This window comes from Oncorhynchus mykiss, chromosome 9 (assembly GCF_057628025.1).
Source record: "Oncorhynchus mykiss isolate SJ-2025 chromosome 9, ASM5762802v1, whole genome shotgun sequence".
Classification (NCBI taxonomy): domain Eukaryota; kingdom Metazoa; phylum Chordata; class Actinopteri; order Salmoniformes; family Salmonidae; genus Oncorhynchus; species Oncorhynchus mykiss.
In genome coordinates, this window is record NC_143030.1 from 78,921,583 (window position 1) to 78,938,955 (window position 17,373).

The 17,373-nt window shown below is 44.5% G+C and overlaps 1 protein-coding gene across 1 annotated transcript in view; it reads right to left on the reverse strand.

The window, feature by feature from the left end:
- Positions 1–1,730: 1,730 nt before the first annotated feature.
- The window catches only part of LOC110531282 (XK-related protein 7-like), a 211,041-nt gene continuing 195,398 nt past the window's right edge, over positions 1,731–17,373 (reverse strand). The window contains exons 3-4 of the mRNA XM_036986976.2: positions 3,964–4,151; positions 1,731–3,651 (exon numbers count right to left, since the gene is read on the reverse strand). Of these exons, the coding sequence (XP_036842871.2) occupies positions 2,866–3,651; positions 3,964–4,151 (974 nt within the window). The 3' untranslated portion in view covers positions 1,731–2,865. The remainder of the gene's footprint in view (positions 3,652–3,963; positions 4,152–17,373) is intronic.

Genomic DNA, 17,373 nt, shown 5'->3' on the forward strand with positions numbered 1-17,373 from the left:
CGCGCTCCCGACAAAGTTAGCTCTCGTTCCAATGCTTTTCTTCAGACAATGAAATTCTCCAGGTTGGAACCTTATTGATGATTTATGTTAAAAACATCCTAAAGATCGATTGCATAGATCATTTGACTTGTTTCTACGGACTGTAATGGAACTTTTAGAGTTTTTGTCTGGAGGAATTGCTCGCGCCTCATGAAGATGGATTACTGGGCTGAACACGCTAACAACAAGTGGCTAAATGATGGGCTTTATGGAACAAATCAGTAATTTATTGTCGGAACTGGGATTCCTGGGAGTGCCTTCTGATGAAGATCATCAAAGGTAAGTGAATATTTTTTCTAGCTTCTGTTGACGCCAAAATGGCGGATATTCCTCTGGCTCTTTTGGGTTCTGAGCACCGTTCTCAGATTATGCTTTTTCCATAAAGTTTTTTTGAAATCTGACACAGCGGTTGAATTAAGGATAAGTCTATCTTTAATTCTGTGAATAACACTTGCATCTTTTATCAATGTTTATTATGAGTATTTCTGCAAAATCACCGGATGTTTTGGAATCAAAACATTACTGCACGTAACGCGCTAATGTAACCTGAGATTTTTGGATATAAATATGCACATTATCAAACAAAACATACATGTATTGTGTAACATGATGTCCTATGAGTGTCATCTGATGAAGATCATCAAAGGTCAGTGATTAATTTTATCTATATTTCTGCTTTTTGTGACTCCTATCTTTGGCTGGAAAATGTCTGTGTATGTTTGTGACTTAACTCTGACCTAACATAATCAATCATATGTTGTGCTTTAGCTGTAAAGCATTTATGAAAAAAATCAGACACGATGGGTAGATTAACAAGTTGTTTATCTTTCATTTGCTGTATTGGACTTGTTGATGTGTGAAAGTTACATATTTCAAAAATATATTTTTGAATTTCGCGCGCTGCCTTTTCAGTGGAATGTTGAAAGGCCCTAGAAAGGTTAAAGAAAAAAAATAAGCAAACACGTTTTGTGTCTGCCAACAAGGCATGTGGGAGACTCCCCAAACATATGGAAGAAGGTACTTGATGTCTGGCGCAAACCCAACACCTTTCATCACCCCGAGAACACCATCCCCACAGTGAAGCATGGTGGTGGCAGCATCATGCTGTGGAGATGTTTTTAATTGGCAGGGACTGAGAAACTGGTCAGAATTGAAGGAATGATGGATGGCGCTAAATACAGGGATATTCTTCAGGGAAACCAGTTTGAGTCTCCCAGAGATTTGAGACTGAGATGGAGGTTCACCTTCCAGCAGGACAATGACCCTAAGCATACTGCTAAAGCAACACTTGAGTGGTTCAAGGGGAAACATTTAAATGACTTGGAATGGCCTAGTCAGAGCCCAGACCTCAATCCAATTGAGAATCTGTGATATGACTTAAAGATTGCTGTACACCAGCGGAACCCATCCAACTTGAAGGAGCTGGAGCAGTTTTGCCTTGAAGTATGGGCAGAAATGCCAGTGGCTAGATGTGCCAAGCTTATAGAGACACACCCCAAGAGACTTGCAGCTGTAATTGCTACAAAAGGTGGCTCTACAAAGTATTGACTTTGGGGGGGGGTGAATAGTTATGCACGCTCAAGTTTTCTGTGTTTTTTTTGTGTCTTATTTCTTGTTTGTTTCACACGAACAAATATTTTGCATCTTCAAAGTGGTAGGCATGTTGTGTAAATTAAATGATAGAAACCCACCAAAAAATATATATTTTATTTCCAGGTTGTAAGGCAACAAAATAGGAAAAATACCAAGGTGGGTGAATACTTTGGCAAGACACTGTATATGTTTACACCTTGATAAGAAACATTATCAAAGGCATGGCCACTGAGCGAGTAAACGATTTTAAAATATACAAATAAACAGGAAAATAAATAATCACACATGAATAAAGGTAATGAATGATTTGAATTTGCTAAACTGAACCTCCAATCACTGAAGCAGGTCATCAACACACCACTGTCACTGTTTTCATGTTACTATGACAACAACGTTTTCTACCAAATCAGCTTTGAGTCCTTCCTCATAACAGCTGAATTACGACTTCCCAGTTATTTCTACATGAGCATCACTGTCAACAACATCATGTCTTGTCAACTCCTGCGGTCACTGTCAAGAAAATGAACATAGAAGTTAGCACAAATATATCTGGGACAAGGCTGCACAATCATGATCATCATCATCATCATCATCATCATGAACATCACAACAGTCACCTATCATCATCGTTGACATGACTGTGTTCACTGTTTCATTGTTGAGAGACTCATGACCCATGTCCTCTCTTGTTTCAGTGTTGAGAGACTTATGACCCATGTCCTCTCTTGTTTCAGTGTTGAGAGAATCATGACCCATGTCTTGTTTCAGTGTCTCCTCCTGCAGTTCTCCATAAGGTCACGACCTGGTGTGACCTTAGATGACCTTTCACCTCTCACCCTCGATCTCGGCTACAGCCGATTGGCTCCTATAGTACACACAGAATGTGGAAACAGCTGAGCGGAAACACTCCACACATGCACTGGTCATAAACAGGTACATTTACTGACACGCCCACGTCACCTGACCTGTAAATCCCTGACACCTGTTTTACACCTGTACACAGTCCTCCAATAGCACCGCCTCCTCAACCTTCTTCTCTCAACTCCCCTTGTCTCCCCTTCCCACAGAGGGAGTAAGGTACACTTATAGTATACACTGTTGTCTCCAAGCACCCTTTAATTTACTTCAAACAGGAGGATAAGAGTTGAGCATCATGGATCATTCTCTTTCTTCACCTGGCTGGTGGAGCCCCCTGCTGTACTGGTGGAGGTAGTGTAGCTAGATTACGTTACATTACACGGTAGTCTCATACTCCATAACCTCCTTGGGTTTGCTCAGACTGCGGTATTGGATCCTGGGCGTGACCGGGGAGGTGTTCTCCAGAACCAGGATGGTCTTCCGCAGCCGCCTGTCGATGAAGTGAGCATCCCAGGCAGGGTACCTTTTTCTGGGAAGGTCTATCCGGATCACTGGCCCCTCTGTCCTGAGGGGCCGAGGGGCCAGGGCCGGAGAGATAGTGGTGGTGGATCTAACCTGGAACACAGCTAGATCTCCTGGTACCACCTCGCCCCGATCCGCACCTGCAGTCCTAGTTAGAGTCCTAGGGGGGCTGGTGACCACGTCTGGAGGGGGGAGGTGTGATGCCTCGGCTGGGGTCACACAGGACTCCACCATCAACCCCCCGTCCTCCACACACACCCCCCACTGAGCCGCGGACACCGGCCCGTCAGGGTGCAGGAGACAATAATACCCCAACATGAAGAAGATCCCCAGAGCGTAGCTACAAACCACCACACACACCACGATGAGGGCGTAAAAGTCTGAGGTGTTCGGCCCGCGGTAAAGATACCACGCCGCAATGAGGGACACGTTCTCTACCAGAGTCACCGTGTGATAGAGCCACATCCTGAAGCGAGCGCGGCCCTCCTTGACGTTGAACCAGCAGAAGATATAGACGATGCCCACTACCATGTTATAGATGATCTCCTCCCACTTGGACATGCAGAAGTCTGTCTCCCCCTGGATGATCCAGAACGTCATGAGGCACCAGTGGCTCACGACAAAGATACCGAAGTAGAGCTGCAACACAGAGACGTCAACATTTAAAAAAAGAAAAAACAACAGCTCAACAGTTGCAAAAAGTCAGGTAACTTTCTGAAAATTTCCAATTTTTCCCAAAATCCCACTTAGAGGGAATAAACAGGAAATCCAGACTCCTCTAAAGCAGGATTTCTAAAAGAAATGGGAATTTGTGGAAAGTTACCAGAATTTTGCAACCGTACCCAGCAAAAACTTGCCAATAACCTGCAATTAATGATAACTTTGTTTAAATTATAGAAACATACATTGCACTTTTCTCAGTGCATGTTCTGTGTGGTGTGTAACCTTTACCTGGAACACAGAGGCGAACAGGGCGAAGGCGATGGTCCTGGCCCCGATGGTGAAGAAGTGCCACAGCATCTGGACAATCACAGCCTTGTAGGACATTGGGAGCTTGTCATCTCTGGAGTCCCTCAGAGTCTTCTGGTAGGACGCTATTATCCAGGCCAGAGAGACCAAGGAGGCTGAGGCAGAGAGACCTGGAGAGAGTGGGGGAAGAGATGTGAGAGAGAGATTTGAGAAAGAAAGGTGTTTTGAGACACCATCTGGTGGGATGCTATCATCCAGGCCAGAGAGACTAGAGAAGCGAGGCAGAGAAACCAACAGATGGGGACAGAGAGGGATGAGTGGTACGGAGGATGTACATTCTTTACATGACTGGACTCTGTTCAGAGATTCCCTGTGTTTTTATATAACTGCCTGTACTACGGTTCCTCAATTCTGTCCTCAGAAACACACATTACATAACCTCATCGAAGTAGACCAGACCAGCGAGCCCTCATGTTCAGCCTAAATAAAGTAGACTAACCCAGCCTAGACTAACCCAGCCTAGACTAACCCAGCCTAGACTACCCCAGTCTAGAATACCCCAGTCTAGACTACCCCAGTCTATACTACCCCAGTAGTAGACGTCAAACCATGCCCATGTCAATACCACCCCAGTCTATAGTACCCCAGTCTATAGTACCCCAGTCTAGACTAGCCCAGTCTAGACTAGCCCAGTCTAGACTACCCCAGTCTGTACCACCCCAGTCTATACCACCCCAGTCTATAGTACCCCAGTCTATAGTACCCCAGTCTATAGTACCCCAATCTATAGTACCCAGTCTAGACTAGCCCAGTCTAGACTACCCCAGTCTGTACTACCCCAGTCTATACCACCCCAGTCTAGACTACCCCAGTCTAGACTACCCTCTGTTTGATTAAAGCAGCATCATGATCGTTATACAGTGCATGCACACACACACACACACACACACACACTTGATCTGACAGAATCAGAAGAGTTTGCTTTGGATTTTTCTAAAAGGCCTGATGTCTGTTGTCATCATCTACTTATTAAAATTACATTAAAAGACCCCTTTTATAATTTTAGAGTTTTGCTGTTACATTTTTCATGCCTTTAGACGGGATTTATTACTAATTGGACATGAGATTAAATTATTAACATTTTGCTAAATTAATATTTAATTAAGTTAAATGAGGTCTCCCGTCTCGCTGCTTTTGACTCTCCTGCTATGGTCTAATTAACATGTCTAATATGTTAATTAATCCTGTTCTTCTCCAGAATGAATAATAGATCTCATGTTCTCAGACTCTTTAACAGAGACAGAGGCACACAAACAACTTTTAAATTATTACATTTGTGAATTATTTCAAAGTTATGTGAGAAAAGAAGAAGATAACATGGGAATCCTTTAACAGTGAGAATATAACATGGGAATCCTTTAACAGTGTGTGTGTGTGTGCGTGTGCGCGTGTGTGCGTGCGTGCGTGTGTGTGTGTGTGATCTTGCAGCCAAGCGCTGTAATTTCTTCAGGGATCTGTTGGTCTGTTTTCGTATATATCAGACAGGCAGAGGTTCGTAATCCAGGGCAGAGTCAGGCAGGTGCAGAATGGCAGGCAGGCTCGGGGTCAGGACAGGCAGAGGTTCGTAACCCAGGTCAGAGTCAGGCAGGTACAGAACGGCAGGCAGGCTCGGGGTCAGGACAGGCAGAGGTTCGTAAACGGGTCAGAGTCAGGCAGGTACAGAACAGCAGGCAGGCTCGGGGTCAGGAAAGGCAGAGGTTCGTAAATGGGTCAGAGTCAGGCAGGTACAGAGCAGCAGGCAGGCTCGGGGACAGGACAGGCAGAGGTTCGTAAACGGGTCAGAGTCAGGCAGGTACAGAACGGCAGGCAGGCTCGGGGTCAGGAAAGGCAGAGGTTCGTAAATGGGTCAGAGTCAGGCAGGTACAGAGCAGCAGGCAGGCTCGGGGTCAGGACAGGCAGAGGTTCGTAAACGGGTCAGAGTCAGGCAGGTACAGAACGGCAGGCAGGCTCGGGGTCAGGGCAGGCAGGCTAGGGGTCAGGACAGGTAGAGGTTCGTCATCGGGTCAGAGTCAGGCAGGTACAGAACAGCAGGCAGGCTCGGGGTCAGGAAAGGCAGAGGTTCATAAATGGGTCAGAGTCAGGCAGGTACAGAGCAGCAGGCAGGCTCGGGGTCAGGACAGGCAGAGGTTCGTAAACGGGTCAGAGTCAGGCAGGTACAGAACGGCAGGCAGGCTCGGGGTCAGGGCAGGCAGAGGTTCGTAAACGGGTCAGAGTTAGGCAGGTACAGAACGGCAGGCAGGCTCGGGGTCAGGGCAGGCAGGCTAGGGGTCAGGACAGGCAGAGGTTCGTAAACGGGTCAGAGTCAGGCAGGTACAGAACGGCAGGCAGGCTCGGGGTCAGGGCAGGCAGAATGGTCAGAACTGAACTAGGAAACAGACTTGAGAAAGCAGGGAGACGTGTAAACACGCTGGTAAGACCTGACAAGAAAAACTGTCAACAGACAAACAGAGAACGCAGGTATAAATACACTGGGGATAATTATCAGGGTGTGACAATATCAGGTGAATCAACTCTGTAGCACCTTAAGATATCTGTCATTCTGTTGTCTTTGTGTGTATGTTTGTTCAGCTCCTTGTTCCAGGAGGTTTAGATTATAGAACGATTGCTAGATTAGACATTTCCAGACCACACACACCAACTTTGACCAAGGTCACAGAGAACTAAAAATAATTTTCACGCAGAAAGCCAGTAAAACATTTCAACTCACAACCTAGACAAATCTAAGGTAAGTTTAGGTCTTCCTCAAGGCTCTGTTCTCAGACCTCTTCTGTTATCATCTTGTACTGTAGGCCTCTTAGTGATGTTGTTCAGGACCACAGCGTCGATTTTCCTCAGCTACTTGGTCTATACACAACTGTACATTTCAATGAAACATTGTGAATCTTCCCTTTCGCCTGGACTGGTGATAATACAGCAACATTTGTCATTCAGACGTGGCACCACTGTTGTACCCACCAAGATGACCGTTCAGTTATGGTTATGTGTCACTGCTAAAATTATAACTTACAGTGGGGCAAAAAAGTATTTAGTCAGCCACCAATTGTGCAAGTTCTCCCACTTAAAAAGATGAGAGAGGCCTGTAATTTTCATCATAGGTACACTTCAACTATGACAGACAAAATTAGAAGAAAAAAAATCCTACAATGTGATTTTCTGGATTTTTTTTCTTCTCATTTTGTCTGTCATAGTTGAAGTGTACCTATAAATGATGTAGCGGTGAATTGGTTTAGGTCTTGGTTTAGGTCTTTAGGTCTTATCTGACCAACAGAACATAAGTATGTAATGTTGGTGATGTTCTGTCAGTGGCCAAAGAAATATCCTGTGGAGTACCGCAGGGGATCACTTTAGGGCCTCTCTTATTTCTTATATACGTTAACTTCTTGGTGACAGGGGGCAGTATTTTCATGTCCGGATGAAATGCATGCCCAAATTCAACTGCCTGCTACTCATCCCCAGAAGATAATATATGCATATTATTAGTATAGAAAACACTCTGAAGTTTCTAAAACTGTTTGAGTCATGTCTGTGAGTATAACAGAACTTATTTAGCAGGCGAAACCCAGAGGACAAACCATTCAGATTGAATTGTTTTGGGGTCACTCTCTTTTCAATGGGTTTTCATTGGGAATCGAGATTTCTAAGGGACCTTCTTGCAGTTCCTACCGCTTCCACTGGATGTCAACAGTCTTTAGAAAGTGGTTGAGGTTTTTCCTTTGTGTAATGAAGAAGTACGGCCATCTTGAACGAGGGTCACTTGAAGTGTACTGTTAGATAGAGGCGCATGACCAGAAAGCTAGCTACAGTTTGTTTTCTTCCTGTATTGAACACAGATCATCCCGTCTTCAATTTTATCGATTATTTACGTTAAAAAGTACCTAAAGTTGTATTACAAAAGTAGCTTGAAATGTTTTGTCAAAGTTTACAGGTAACTTGAGATATTTTGTAGTCACGTTGAGCAAGTTGGAACCGGTGTTTTTCTGGATCAAACGCGCCAAATAAATTGACATTTTGGATATACATCGACGGAATTAATCGAACAAAAGGACCTTTGTGATGTTTATGGGACATATTAGAGTGCCAACAGAAGAAGCTCGTCAAAGGTAAGGCATGAATTATATTTTTATTTCTGCGTTTTGTGTCGCGCCTGCAGGATTGAAATATGCTTTTCTCTCTTTGTTTACGGAGGTGCTATCCTCAGATAATAGCATCGTTTGCTTTTGCCGAAAAAGCCTTTTTGAAATCTGACACGTTGGCTGGATTCACAACAAGTGACTACCGTGGGACCCCAGTAACTACCGTGGGACCCCAGTAACTACCGTGGGACCCCAGTAACTACCGTGGGACCCCAGTAACTACCGTGGGACCCCAGTAACTACCGTGGGACCCCAGTAACTACCGTGGGACCCCAGTAACTACCGTGGGACCCCTATAACACGTGTAGCTTTAATTTGCTATCTTGCACGTGTGATTTAAATGAAAGTTTTATTTTTACAGTAATTTATTTGAATTTGGCGCTCTGCATTTTCCCTGGCTTTTGTTCAGGTGGGACACTATCCCAGAGAGGTTAATAAAAGATATGCCAGATACAGTAGTAAGTGCAAACAATTGCTTTATACTGATGACTCGGCCATACTGGAATCAGGGACGGACACAGTTTACATAGAGGAGACCCTGAGTAAGGTATTGCATTTTGTTACAGATTGGTTCTCTGAATATTTTCGATTTTGTTTGGAACAAAACATAGATTGCTTAGGGCTGACGAGATAGCGGTAAACTGTGCAGGCAAGGAGATTGATTCTAAAACAAGTGAATCTTTATTTATTTTACTAGGCAAGTCAGTTAAGAACAAATTCTTATTTTCAATGACGGCCTAGGAACAGTGGGTTAACTGCCTGTTCAGGGGCAGAACGACAGATTTGTACCTTGTCAGCTCGGGGATTTGAACTTGCAACCTTTCGATTACCTTTCGATTACCTTTCGGTTACCTTTCGGTTACCTTTCGGTTACCTTTCGTTTCGGTTACCTTTCGGTTACTAGTCCAACGCTCTAACCACTAGGCTACCCTGCCGCCCCTTCAATCTAAAACAAGTGAATCTAAAACAAGTGAATCTTGGTGTGTCCCTAGATCAAATCCTTTCTGGAGACCTAATTGCTTCTAAAATTATTTCTAAAATGGCAAACAAATGTAAATGTTTATATCGTTAACGCTAGATATTTTACCATTAAAGTTAAGAAACTGCTCGTCTCAACCTTGACTCGGTGTCATTTTGATTATGCCTGATCTGCTTGGTATAGTGGGCTATCAAAAAAGCTGAAAAAGAGAATGCAGGTCATGCAAAATAATATTATCAGGTATATGCTGAATGCCTCCCCACCCCCCCAGGAGCCACATAATGTTATCTGGTATATGTTGAATGTCCCTCCTAGGACCCACATAATGTTATCTGGTATATGCTGAATGTCCCCCCTAGGACCCACATAATGTTATCTGGTATATGCTGAATGTCCCCCCTAGGACCCACATAATGTTATCAGGTATATGCTGAATGTCCCCCCTAGGACCCACATAATGTTATCTGGTATATGCTGAATGTCCCCCCTAGGACCCACATAATGTTATCTGGTATATGCTGAATGTCCCCCTTAGGACCCACATAGGGGTACAGGAGTTCCTGGAGGTGGGCTTGTTGCCTTTGGAGTCCAGAGTGGACCCACTTACACTTAATCATATGTTTAACATCTTAAATGATTGATCCCCCAGATTACGTGAAAAACCACATTGATATGGTCTGTAACCAACACAGTCACAATACCAGAGCTAATGTTATGTCTTGTAAAATCCCAAGTGCATACAGTATTGGGAGGAGCACGTTTTTCCATACAGGCATTTGTCTATGGAATAGCCTTCCCTTGGAGATCAAGCAAAGAAAAAACTAGAAAAAACAGGCAAAGGTTTTCATTTGGACAAGTTTGTCTTAATAAGTAAGAGAACTCTTCACCGCCCCCTGCTGCTTGTCGGGTGTATTGATTTGAAGGATCGAGCAATGATGTGCAATTAATAGATTGTTTTAATGTGAAATGAATATGGTTGATTTATTTATTTTTTTAAGTTGGGGAAAATTACAGTGAATAGTGTCCCCTTTTAGGACGTCGATATAAATGAATGTATTTATGGCGGTTTGCAATTTTCTCTTGTCTTTTAATCATTATATGTGTTATTATTTTTACCGTCGAGGATCACTATGGAAACAAGCGTTTTAATGAATACTTTTAAGTGATATCCTCTGGGTCCACATTCTGTTGTATATGTCAAAATAAATTCAATTCAATGGCTATTTATTTATGCCGCATTATCTTTTTTTTGGGGGGGGGGGAGGGGATTTTGGCAATGTCAGTCTGTCATTGTCATATTAACATCTCCATCAGTGTCATCAGTATTTTCCTTCCAAATTGTCCCTCTAATCTTCTGCCTTTGTATGCTGACAGACTTTTGGCGCTATGCTCTATGCTGCGATGTTTGATTCAATTAAGATTGGCTCTGCTCGTCGTGCTTGCTCAGTCCAAGGATGGCGTTGTCGGTGTGTGTGTGTGTGTGTGTGTGTGTGTGTGTGTGTAGCGCTTTCTGTCCATAGCTAATTAAGAGATCTCTGCATCTGTCTGGATCGGGTCCAAATGGCGCTGTGTGTGTGTGAAAGTAATTCAGACCCCTTGCCTTTTTCCACATTTTGTTACGTTACAGCCTTATTTTAAATTTATGAAATATTTTTTTCTCCTCATCAATCTACACACAATAACCCATAATGACATCACAATACCCCATAATGACATCACAATAACCCATAATGACATCACAATAACCCATAATGACATCACAATACCCCATAATGACATCACAATACCCCATAATGACATCACAATACCCCATAATGACATCACAATAACCCATAATGACATCCCAATAACCCATAATGACATCACAATAACCCATAATGACATCACAATACCCCATAATGACATCACAATAACCCATAATGACATCACAATACCCCATAATGACATCACAATACCCCATAATGACATCACAATACCCCATAATGACATCACAATAACCCATAATGACAAAGTGAAAGCAGGTTTAAAAAAAAAAAAAAAAACAGAAGTACCTTATTTACATAGGTATTCAGACCCTTTGCTATGAGCTCAGGTGCATCCTGTTTCCATTGATCATCCTTGAGACGTTTCTACAACCTGATTGGAGTCTACCATCTGCGGTAAATTCAATTGATTGAACATGATTTGGAAAAGGGACACACCTGTCTATATATAAGGTCCCACAGTTGACAGTGCATGTCAGAGTAAAAACCAAGCCATGAGGTCAAAGGAATCGAACTCCAGGCTGTAGTGACGCCACGACACTGCAGTGCCTGAGACCGCTGCGCCACTCTGCCTCCATTGTTCTTAAATGGAGGAAGTTTGGAACCACCAAAACTCTTCCTAGAGCTGGCTGCCAAACTGAGCTCCTGAGAGCTCTACAACATATTCAACAAGACTCCTGGGAGCAGCAGAGAGAGAAAGAGAGAGAAAGAGAGAGAGAGAGAGAGAGAGAAAAAAAAACTAGATTTTTGCCAAAATGACCTGAATGGACTATTCCTATCAGGAAGAAACTTCTAACAAACCAAAATCTGCAGAAGAGACACAGAGGAACCTGGAAATAACATCCAACACAAAAACTGAGCGAGGAACGTTCAGTCTGAACCTACTTCTGAAGGCTAAAATTCAAAGACAGCAATCTCTAGGTGATTTGTATTATATGAAGCTAAATAAATAAGGCTGCTACGCTGCCGAGCTGCTAGGACAGAACGGACCTGGAGGAAACTTCAATTAGCAGTGAGAGGTGGGAGAAGCCCCCCCAGGGCTTCTCCCTGTAGAGAGGTCATTACGATACAGTACCCCATGGATATAAAAAATAAAACTGTACGGAATAACAAAAAAAACTAAAAGAAAAGCTCCTCAAGAGACACTATTTGCTGACTGCTACAAAGAGGTGCTATATTAACCAGACCATCCCCTGGCATGGTGCTATTTTAACCAGATCATCCCCTGGCATGGTGCTATATTAACCAGACCATCCCCTGGCATGGTGCTATATTAACCAGACCATCCCCTGGCATGGTGCTATATTAACCAGACCATCCCCTGGCATGGTGCTATTTTAACCAGATCATCCCCTGGCATGGTGCTATATTAACCAGACCATCCCCTGGTACAGTGTTATATTAACCAGACCATCCCCTGGTACAGTGCTATATTAACCAGACCATCCCCTGGCACAGTGCTATATTAACCAGACCATCCCCTGGTACAGTGCTATATTAACCAGACCATCCCCTGGCACAGTGCTATATTAACCAGACCATCCCTGGCACAGTGCTATATTAACCAGACCATCCCCTGGTACAGTGCTATATTAACCAGACCATCCCCTGGTACAGTGCTATATTAACCAGACCATCCCCTGGCATGGTGCTATATTAACCAGACCATCCCCTGGCATGGTGCTATATTAACCAGACCATCCCCTGGCACAGTGCTATATTAACCAGACCATCCCTGGCACAGTGCTATATTAACCAGACCATCCCCTGGTACAGTGCTATATTAACCAGACCATCCCCTGGCATGGTGCTATATTAACCAGACCATCCCCTGACACAGTGCTATATTAACCAGACCATCCCCTGACACAGTGCTATATTAACCAGACCATCCCCTGGCATGGTGCTATATTAACCAGACCATCCCCTGGCACAGTGCTATATTAACCAGACCATCCCCTGGCATGGTGCTATATTAACCAGACCATCCCCTGGCACAGTGCTATATTAACCAGACCATCCCCTGGCATGGTGCTATATTAACCAGACCATCCCCTGGTACAGTGCTATATTAACCAGACCATTCCCCTGGCATGACACAGTGCTAAATTAACCAGACCATCCCCTGGCATGGTGCTATATTAACCAGACATTCCCCTGGCTCAGTGTTATATTAACCAGACCATCCCCTGGCACAGTGCTATATTAACCAGACCATCCCCTGGCATGGCTCAGTGCTATATTAACCAGACCATCCCCTGGCATGACACAGTGCTATATTAACTAGACCATCCCCTGGCATGACACAGTGCTATTTTAACCAGACCATCCCCTGGCATGGCACAGTGCTATATTAACCAGACCATCCCCTGGTACAGTGCTATATTAACCAGACCATCCCCTGGTACAGTGCTATATTAACCAGACCATCCCCTGGCATGGTGCTATATTAACCAGACCATCCCCTGGTACAGTGCTATATTAACCAGACCATCCCCTGGCATGGTGCTATATTAACCAGACCATCCCCTGGCATGGTGCTATATTAACTAGACCATCCCCTGGTACAGTGCTATATTAACCAGACCATCCCCTGGCATGGTGCTATATTAACCAGACGATCCCCTGGTACAGTGCTATATTAACCAGACCATCCCCTGGTACAGTGCTATATTAACCAGACCATCCCCTGGTACAGTGCTATATTAACCAGACCATCCCCTGGTACAGTGCTATATTAACCAGACCATCCCCTGACACAGTGCTATATTAACTAGACCATCCCCTGGCATGGCACAGTGCTATATTAACCAGACCATCCCCTGAAACAGTGCTATATTAACCAGACCATCCCCTGACACAGTGCTATATTAACTAGACCATCCCCTGGCATGGCACAGTGCTATATTAACCAGACCATCCCCTGAAACAGTGCTATATTAACCAGACCATCCCCTGGCACAGTGTTATATTAACCAGACCATCCCCTGGTACAGTGTTATATTAACCAGACCATCCCCTGGTACAGTGTTATATTAACCAGACCATCCCCTGGTACAGTGTTATATTAACCAGACCATCCCCTGGTACAGTGTTATATTAACCAGACCATCCCCTGGTACAGTGTTATATTAACCAGACCATCCCCTGGTACAGTGCTATATTAACCAGACCATCCCCTGGCATGGTGCTATATTAACCAGACCATCCCCTGGTACAGTGCTATATTAACCAGACCATCCCCTGGCATGGTGCTATATTAACCAGACCATCCCCTGGTACAGTGCTATATTAACCAGACCATCCCCTGACACAGTGCTATATTAACCAGACCATCCCCTGACACAGTGCTATATCAACCAGACCATCCCTTGGTACAGTGCTATATTAACCAGACCATCCCCTGGCACAGTGCTATATTAACCAGACCATCCCCTGACACAGTGCTATATTAACCAGACCATCCCCTGGTACAGTGCTATATTAACCAGACCATCCCCTGGCATGGTGCTATATTAACCAGACCATCCCCTGGCACAGTGCTATATTAACCAGACCATCCCCTGGCATGGTACAGTGCTATATTAACCAGACCATCCCCTGGCATGGCAAAGTGCTATATTAACCAGACCATCCCCTGGCATGGTACAGTGCTATATTAACCAGACCATCCCCTGGCATGGTACAGTGCTATATTAACCAGACCATCCCCTGGTACAGTGTTATATTAACCAGACCATCCCCTGGTACAGTGTTATATTAACCAGACCATCCCCTGGTACAGTGTTATATTAACCAGACCATCCCCTGGTACAGTGCTATATTAACCAGACCATCCCCTGGTACAGTGCTATATTAACCAGACCATCCCCTGGTACAGTGTTATATTAACCAGACCATCCCCTGGTACAGTGCTATATTAACCAGACCATCCCCTGGCATGGTGCTATATTAACCAGACCATCCCCTGGCATGGTGCTATATTAACCAGACCATCCCCTGGCACAGTGCTATATTAACCAGACCATCCCCTGGCACAGTGCTATATTAACCAGACCATCCCCTGGCATGGTGCTATATTAACCAGACCATCCCCTGGCATGGTGCTATATTAACCAGACCATCCCCTGGCACAGTGCTATATTAACCAGACCATCCCCTGGTACAGTGTTATATTAACCAGACCATCCCCTGGTACAGTGCTATATTAACCAGACCATCCCCTGGCACAGTGCTATATTAACCAGACCATCCCCTGGTACAGTGTTATATTAACCAGACCATCCCCTGGTACAGTGCTATATTAACCAGACCATCCCCTGGCACAGTGCTATATTAACCAGACCATCCCCTGGCATGGTGCTATATTAACCAGACCATCCCCTGGCATGGTGCTATATTAACTAGACCATCCCCTGGCATGGTGCTATATTAACCAGACCATCCCCTGGCACAGTGTTATATTAACCAGACCATCCCCTGGCATGGCACAGTGCTATATTAACCAGACCATCCCCTGGTACAGTGCTATATTAACCAGACCATTCCCTGGCACAGTGCTATATTAACCAGACCATTCCCTAGCACAGTGCTATATTAACTAGACCATCCCCTGGCACAGTGCTATATTAACCAGACCATTCCCTGGCACAGTGCTATATTAACCAGACCATCCCCTGGCATGGTGCTATATTAACCAGACCATCCCCTGGTACAGTGCTATATTAACCAGACCATCCCCTGGCATGGTGCTATATTAACCAGACCATCCCAAGGCATAGTGATATATTAACCAGACCATCCCCTGGCACAGTGCTATATTAACCAGACCATTCCCTGGCACAGTGCTATATTAACTAGACCATCCCCTGGCATGGTGCTATATTAACTAGACCATCCCCTGGCACAGTGCTACATTAACCAGACCATCCCCTGGCACAGCACTATATTAACCAGACCATCCCCTGGCACAGTGCTATATTAACTAGACCATCCCCTGGCATGACACAGTGCTATATTAACCAGACCATCCCCTGGCATGGCTCAGTGCTATATTAACCAGACCATCCCCTGGCACAGTGCTATATTGACCAGACCATCCCCTGGCATGGCACAGTGCTATATTAACCAGACCATCCCCTGAAACAGTGCTATATTAACTAGACCATCCCCTGGCATGGTGCTATATTAACCAGACCATCCCCTGGCATGGTGCTATATTAACTAGACTATCCCCTGACACAGTGCTAAATTAACCAGACCATCCCCTGGCATGGCTCAGTGCTATATTAACCAGACCATCCCCTGGCACAGTGCTATATTAACCAGACCATCCCCTGGCACAGTGCTATATTAACTAGACCATCCCCTGGCACAGCACTATATTAACCAGACCATCCCCTGGCATGGCACAGTGCTAGATTAACCAGACCATCCCCTGGCACAGTGCTATATTAACCAGACCATCCCCTGGCAAGGCACAGGGATATATTAACCAGACCATCCCCTGGCACAGTGCTATATTAACCAGACCATCCCCTGGCATGGCACAGTGCTAAATTAACCAGACCATCCCCTGGCATGGCACAGTGTTATATTAACCAGACCATCCCCTGGCATGATACAGGGATATATTAACCAGACCATCCCCTGGCATGATACAGGGATATATTAACCAGACCATCCCCTGGCACAGTGCTATATTAACCAGACCATCCCCTGGCACAGTGTTATATTTACCAGACCATCCCCTGGCACAGTGCTATATTTACCAGACCATCCCCTGGCACAGTGTTATATTAACCAGACCATCCCCTGGCATGGCACAGGGATATATTAACCAGACCATCCCCTGGCATGGCACAGGGATATATTAACCAGACCATTCCCTGGCACAGTGCTATATTAACCAGACCATCCTCTGGCATGGCATAGTGCTATATTAACCAGACCATCCCCTGGCACAGTGCTATATTTTATTTATTTATTTATTTTACCTTTATTTAACCAGGTAGGCAAGTTGAGAACAAGTTCTCATTTACAATTGCGACCTGGCCAAGATAAAGCAAAGCAGTTCGACAGATACAACGACACAGAGTTACACATGGAGTAAAACAAACATACAGTCAATAATACAGTATAAATAAGTATATATACAATGTGAGCAAATGAGGTGAGATAAGGGAGGTAAAGGCAAAAAAAGGCCATGGTGGCAAAGTAAATACAATGAAGCAAGTAAAACACTGGAATGGTAGTATTGCAATGGAAGAATGTGCAAAGTAGAAATAAAAATAATGGGGTGCAAAGGAGCAAAATAAATAAATTAAATACAGTTGGGAAAGAGGTAGTTGTTTGTGTTAAATTATAGGTGGGCTATGTACAGGTGCAGTAATCTGTGAACTGCTCTGACAGTTGGTGCTTAAAGCTAGTGAGGGAGATAAGTGTTTCCAGTTTCAGA